General features: G+C 44.2%; 1 protein-coding gene across 1 annotated transcript; it reads left to right on the top strand.

Annotated features, from left to right (window-relative positions):
- The first annotated feature begins 3,487 nt into the window (after positions 1–3,487).
- On the top strand, positions 3,488–6,025 carry LOC145655878 (uncharacterized). The gene is made up of 3 exons (XM_081709339.1): positions 3,488–3,558; positions 3,649–3,704; positions 3,796–6,025. The coding sequence occupies exons 1-3, from the start codon at positions 3,527–3,529 to the stop codon at positions 5,943–5,945; spliced, it is 2,238 nt and encodes a 745-aa protein (XP_081565465.1). The 5' UTR covers positions 3,488–3,526; the 3' UTR covers positions 5,946–6,025.
- The last annotated feature ends 1,007 nt before the right edge of the window (positions 6,026–7,032 follow it).

Genomic DNA, 7,032 nt, shown 5'->3' with positions numbered 1-7,032 from the left:
ATGCTGATGCCTAGAAGTACAAAATACAAAATGTCTATCTTAAGCTCTAGTCCTTATTGTTTGTTAGACAACACCAGTGTAAAACAATACCCTACAATAAGTACCAATTTGGTCAGTATAGGAGCAGGGTCAGCTCCTGTTCTTAAAACCCACTCAATATTGTATCTCTGTTTTTAATCCTTTTCTCTGCCCAGGACACTGTATTGGCTCTTCAGGCTCTGGCAAAATATAGCACTGCAACCTACAGTACAACAGACACCATTGCGGTGACTGTGACGTCGCCGCACGGCTTGAAGACCCAGTTCATGGTGTACCGGAACAAAAGACTACTGTACCAGCAGATCCAGCTGCAAGAAGTGACTGGGGTTTACAATGTCAGGGCATCAGGCCAAGGCTTTGTGTTTGTGCAGGTTAGTCTGGTGCCACTTCCTGTGCTGATCATGGGGCACCTTGGTGTGGATATGCTTGAAGACCATTTTGAGTAGTTTCATGGGTGTGTAAATGACTCTAGGGATCCTGTATGCTACTAATATTTCTCTTCCAGTTCACCCAGCACTACAACATCCCTCCTCCCAATGACTTCTCCTCCTTCAGTATCTCATTCAACACAACATCAAACTGCAGTGCCCCAAACCTGTCTGTGGGGGTCACTGTGACTGTCAGCTGAGCTCTACTAGAGAACAAGAGGAAAGAATGGCTTTGCCCATGTAACCCTTTGACTTTGCTTTAATTTGTCTTTCGGGTATAATGATAACAGGACTGAGACGGACATGGTGGTCATTGAGGTCAAGCTGCTGTCTGGGTTCAGTCTGGTTGAGGGGTCACTGATACCAGTATCTGGCTCTATAGCGGTAACTTTGACCTCACTGAAAATACCCATCATGCATTAGCTGGTCTGCTTATAAATAATCTGTCTACAGGAGAATGCCACTGTAAAGCATGTGGATCAAACGGAGAGAAACGTCGTCATGTACTTGAACGGGGTAAGAACAGGCTTTCACTAGTTCAACAGTTTCAGATGAACTTGCTTGCAAGATGAACAGTGTGTTGTATGTTGGGACAAACATTAACAATGGTCTACGTGATTTTGTATGGTGACACAGCTGTCTCCCTTCCCCGAGCTGAAGAAGGGAGAGACCTACACTCTGGTTATCCAGCAGGATATAGTGGTGCAGAACCTGAAGCCAGCTGAAGATCTACAACTACTACCAGCCCAGTAAGAACCAGTCCCATTATCCTCAGATTCCATAATGGAAGATGAGGGTTGGGACAGATGTTACATGAGTCATTTTTGGAAGTAGAAATGACCAACCTTATTTCACGTCACTCTTCAATATGTAATTAAGGAACAAGATCATATGAACTGAATTATAATTACACTAAATGTGCTATAATGTCCTCCTGTGTAGTATGAATAAGAACCTGTTATCCTTTATTCTCTCCTGTAGGTGATGTGGCCGTTACAGAATACACGTCTCCATGTAACAAACTGTAGACTACGTGACCTGCTGCCTGCACTAATGTTGGCCACGTTGTACTGCATTGTACCATGAGAGTCTGTCCTTTTACCTGAAGTGTAAATCAGATCTAATGCTACTGGGTGACTGTTCTGTAATTACTCGGTTATTTAGTTGTATTGAAATGAAATTCTCTTGTGCAGTGTACAAATGCCTTGTCTCTTTTCTTTCTCTACTCTTCACTCTTCACCAGTGTCCCCTCATCTGATGCTGTATTGCCACTCAGCATAATTTTAAAACTTGCCATGCAGAGCAAGGCCATAATCATAAACTGAACAGGTCACAGGGAATTCACTCCCTCATAAGAGAATTGAGGGGCAAAGTATACTAATGTTCAGAAATCTATGCATTTGTATGAAGACGAGTCCAGATATTGTGACCAAGGTTTAGGAAGTGATGTACAAGTACATTTGGGTGTGCATCAAGGATCTCTTCTCACTTTAACCTCTCCACTTCTCTCCAGCCCCCTCTCTTCTCGTTCTGTCTACTAATCTCCTTCCCAGTTGTCTCTGCTCTCCCACCGTCTCCCCTCCTCTGGTGCTTCTCTCCATTATCATCTAAGGCATCTCTTAAATTGTCACTTGTCCCTGTCCTGTTTAGTGGCTTCATACCCTCCTTTTTACTCTCAATGAACCAGATTGGACAGGAAAAATATATTTTAGTCAACAAGTGACAGCCTCTCGGTGCATCTATGAAGCTTATATGAGTGTGTACAGCAGGATGAGACGAGTGTAATGGCATTATGGGCTCTATCTCTCTCCTTCACCTACCGGTATCCTCATACACTCTCCTTTGAATGAAAGCATGACCATGAAAAACAGCAGTAAACAATGAGGAATGGATTATTGGTGATTTATCTGATTGGTAGTTGTCAGGAAAGACTGAGGACTCTCTTCAACATTTGTATCTGACTAGTATTCATTTTCTCACGGTGAATTTTTTTTTTTCTGAAAATATGTTATTGCCACTCTTCCTCTTGTGCATGCCTTGCTGTGAATGAAAGCTGACTAATGAGAATCTTTCACTTTTTAAAAGTAACACCAATAAAGCCATTTATCATAAACAGGTACAGCTACACAGGATATTATATGAGCATACAATACATTAAAACTGCTACTCTACATGTTCACATGCATCACTACAATGACTGACGCATTAGACTTCATGTGGGATTTCTAATATATATAACTAAATATCAAAGCATTGTTAGTTGGATATGACGGTGAGTGTTGTTGGATTCTGCATGGACCACCACAAACCCAGAACTGTACAGTACATCCCTCCCCTACCAGATCTCTATCAGGTCCTGTAAAATATACAGAACACTTCTACATGTTTATCTCTGTTTAAAGTGAAGAGACACGTCCATGCAGTGTCTCTGTTTAAGCATGTCCATCTGACATTAATAAGATCAATGTAATACATTTTCATGGAAAGGAAAAATAAAATTCTATCTGAAAAGGATGTTAGGACGTTTTGAGAAACAACCTTCATGTTGTTATAATTTTGATCATAATTCTGTGTCTGAAAGATAATTTTGTATTCCTCACAACTCCAGCCTACATCTAACCTTCATCAAGACTAGATGTATGAAAGGAATAACAATGGCTCCAAAATATTTCTAAACAAAAATAAAGTGAAACATGGATATTTGATGGATTCAAATGCTCAACAAACAAACAGCCAAACTCAATTCCACCCATGTGAGAAGGAAACAAACAAACCAGAAGTGAACATTAAGGCCTGTACAATTAATGCAGCCTCTGGTACTACCGCAATATTACTGTTATGCTTAATATCAGCCCATTATCATTTCTAGCTCTTGGTACTCACTCGTAGGTTCCTTTAATTGGTTAGATAATGGCTGAAAAGAGTTTGAACAGGTGATTCTTATGAGCTAACTTTAATGAGAGGCTTAAAAGGAATGCAGACAAACTGGGATCTTGTGTCTGTCTGTGCTTCTCCCAGGGGGAAGGGTTGGTGTATGAAACTGGGTATTGGGGTTTCCCATGTCTAGCAGTACAATGTGGTGGAGCAGAAGGTAGTCATATCCTGTGCTTATGTTATGGTGTTACCTTGTATGTGTTTAAGAGAGTTGATTTTCATGTTTAAATGCCTTTTTGTCTTGTAGGTTCTGGTTACTCCTCCCTGTCATATTTCAGCTGAGGGATGCAGAGGGGCTTGGTGGTAAGAAACTGTTCAGATCAAACCACAAATGGTGATGCTTTGTGTCTATTCAGGAATTTAAGCAATCTCTGCTCTGTTCATCCCCTTCAAGTGTGGAACAAATCTGCACCACATTGGTATGGTGTAGCAACATCAGCTTCTGTGGCTCAGCCCCAAGAAGTTGGCTACCTACCTTATCTGACCAAGATGGAGGGCTCTCCTTCCAGTGTTGCATCTAAGCAAAGTAGCTCTGTGTTCCCTCAGCAAGGCCTGGAACCCAGTCAGACTGCGGGTGGATGTTTAAGGAGCGGTTCCAGAAGTCAAATGGATTCAAGTGCACAGACTGCAAGTGGCTCTGCTGGGTATTACCAGTCTGTGTTCCAAGGTGGCCAGCAATTCCCTGGACTTGTAGCCAAAGCTCAACTGCAGGATTCTTCTGGTAATGGTGAAATTCAGTTTCAGGGGCAGAGTGCTAATCATGTCTTTGGCACCCCCCAGACTTCTAGTGGTCTGTTTCAACAAGGTGTCTGGCATCAGGGGTCTGCTGGCAGCTTGGACTCTATATCCAGTGCTCAAGGTTCCCCAATTCAGTATACTGGTTCAACAATGCACACTGTGTCTGTTCAATCTGCTCCTACCCATCAGGGAGACTACAGGGCTCCATCCTCAGGCCACCCAACATACCATCCTTCAAAGAAGGTCCAACCTTCTCGTGTTCCTTCCCCTCAATCTCAAAGCTACACACAGCTGAAATCCAGACTCTTAGCTAGCCAAAGTGCCAGTGGGAGTTCTGGTGTAACCTCTACTAGCCGACAGCCCGTCAAGGATACTGAACAACATGGCAGCTCTCGCGGGGCTGTTCCTTTTCGGTTTGCAAATGGATGGCAGACATGGAGAGGGCAGACTAGCCAGTTGCAGATGCAGGGCTCCAGTGCTGGTTCTTCTATTGCCTCTACAAGCCAACAGTCTGCCAGTGATGCTCCACAAAAAAGCAGCTACTATGGGCCTTTGCCAGCCCAGGGTGCAGGTACAGGGCAGACCACTGGCTGGCAGTCTGCAATGCAACCTGCCCAGTTCCAAATGCAGGGCTCCTGTGTGGATTCTGGCTTGACCTCTACTAGCCAACAGCCTGTCAAGAATGCAGCGCAACATGGCAGCTGTCGTGGGTCTGGTCCTTCTCAGACTGCAAGTAGATGGCTGACATCGAGCAAACCATTTGCATCACAGACGCGGGGCTCCAGTGTGAGTTCAAATGTCTTTACTAGCCAACAGTCTGCCAGTGATGCTCCACAAAAAAGCAGCTACTATGGGCCTCTGCCAGTCCAGGGTGCAGGCACAGGGCAGAACACTGGCTGGCAGTCTGCACAGCAAGCTGGTCAGTCTCAAATGCAGAGGTTGAGCTCCACCCACCAGCAGTCAGCTGGTGATGTGCAAAAAAGCAGCAGTTATTATGCACCTGTGCTTACCCACAGTGTAGGAACCCAGCCCTCTAGTTATGATCATGCTTCAATACAGACTGGACCTGTGCTGGGTACAGGTATGTGGCAGTCCACTAGCCAACAGTCTGCACTACAGACTGCCCAGTCCCAAATGCAGGGCTCCAGTGCTGGTTCTGGTGTGACATCTAGTAGCCAACAGTCTGTCAGTGATGCTCCACAAAAAAGCAGCTCCTCTAGGTTCCTCCATTCTCAGGTTGGGAGTACATGGCAGACAGGAAGCCACCAGTCTGCCCAGGCCCAGTTGCAGGGTTCCGGTACAAGTTCTGCCATGACCTCCCCCAGCCAGCGATCCAATGATGCTGCTCAAAGCAGCAGCTCATGTAGGGCCTCCCCTTCACAGGTTGGGAGCATGGGCCAAACTTGGAGCCACCAGACTGCATTGCACACTGACCAGTCCCAGAAGGGGGTCCCAAATCCTCCCCAAACTGCCTCCCGCACAGTAACCTTCAACCAATACAACCCAGCAAGTCAGACCCCATCCAGCATGAATGGGTTGTCCAAAGGGCATCTTGGCAGCTACTCTAGTGGGTGGGGACAGAATGCTGTGATGCAGGCAGGTAGAAGACAGCCAGTATTTGCTGTAGATTTTAATGTGGGCCAACAGTCTTCTGACGTGCAGTTACCCTACACTGGTTCCCCATCAAGTGTGTCCAGTGGTTCTAGCAGCTACAGCTTCACTCAGGACTTGCCTAGTCACTCCAACTACCACCACAGTAAACCCCAACTGCCTCCTACTCAGTTCAGTGGGATGGTCAAGCACTAGGCTCAGGCTAATGCTGTTCAACAAAATGATGCTGAAACTATTCTTGGTTCTTCTTAATCCTGCTTTCTTAAATAAAATGTGTTGGCAACACTGCTGTCTGCTTGGTTTCTGTTGGTTAAACAATGCTGTGTGAAATTTGAAGGGGACACTAGACAAACAGGGGACTCTGTAGTGAGGTGGCTCTTTGGTTTGTTTGTTTTTTTGGCCCCCTTTTTCTTGTATGCCACAATTACACTAGTTAGAATGAGGATGTCCAAACTGCTTGAGGTCTAAAGCTGTGTGGGTTTAGTGCATGTTCAGCAGAATTCACTCTGACTGTTTACAGTTCACATTTTCACATGGACCTTCATAAGACTGTATTTGAAATGGGACCTGTGAAGTACACTGACAACTGTGTGGAAGTCCTCATTCTGAATTGAGGGTTGTTTAAAACTGGCTCATGTTTACCTAAATGGTGTTCACTTTAAGGTGTATGGGAAGTGTTTTCGTTTAGTTGGTTGGTTCCTCTGTAGTGATTCTATTGAGGCTGAAGGAGCAATGCAGTTTTAGTTGAACTTGGTTTAACACACAAATCACTTATGTAAAAATTGCGTGAGGTGCTGAGACACCACCCAGTCATTTTTAGAAGAGGGTGATTTTGAAAGAAGGTGAACATCCTCTTAAAGAACACTACAAAGTCTTCCTTTCTTGAGAAACTTATTTTTTTTCTTTTTTAAAAACATTTGTTGAAGGAAGAGGTTGGGGGCACAAACTTAAATCATTAAATTAATCTAATAGATAAGTCAGATTTTTTAAAAAACACAAATGCTTTATGAAACCTGGTTAAAGAGCTGGCTGAGGCTGTGTTCAACATGAAGTGCAGGATCTACAGTCCCTGTTTTCTCCTTGTCTTTATTGTTGATCTGTGTGAATGATGTTTCCACTTGTTTCTTGTAACCTGGTTCATGGTCCCTGTAACTTCTCTTTCCTAAGAAAGCAAAACAGGTTGAGCCTTATACTGAAATGAGGATGTAAACGCGTATGTACAATATATATTTATTTCAAGATGGCACCAGTGAAGTCGGCTGCCATCACGACTGCTCCATCC

This window comes from Electrophorus electricus, unplaced genomic scaffold (genome assembly GCF_041902795.1).
Source record: "Electrophorus electricus isolate QZ-2024a unplaced genomic scaffold, ASM4190279v1 Scaffold38, whole genome shotgun sequence".
NCBI lineage: Eukaryota > Metazoa > Chordata > Actinopteri > Gymnotiformes > Gymnotidae > Electrophorus > Electrophorus electricus.
The sequence above is the reverse complement of the archived record's forward strand: the minus strand, read 5'-3'. Positions and strand labels throughout refer to the sequence as shown.

What these genes read in the sequence shown, in the direction of transcription:
- LOC145655878 (XM_081709339.1), top strand. Translation starts at nt 3,527, where the DNA reads ATGTCTAGCAGTACAATGTGGTGGAGCAGAAG. An exon ending in ACAATGTGGTGGAGCAGAAG is followed by an intron (nt 3,559 to 3,648) that starts GTAGTCATATCC and finishes TTTGTCTTGTAG; the next exon opens with GTTCTGGTTACTCCTCCCTG. An exon ending in GGATGCAGAGGGGCTTGGTG is followed by an intron (nt 3,705 to 3,795) that starts GTAAGAAACTGT and finishes ATCCCCTTCAAG; the next exon opens with TGTGGAACAAATCTGCACCA.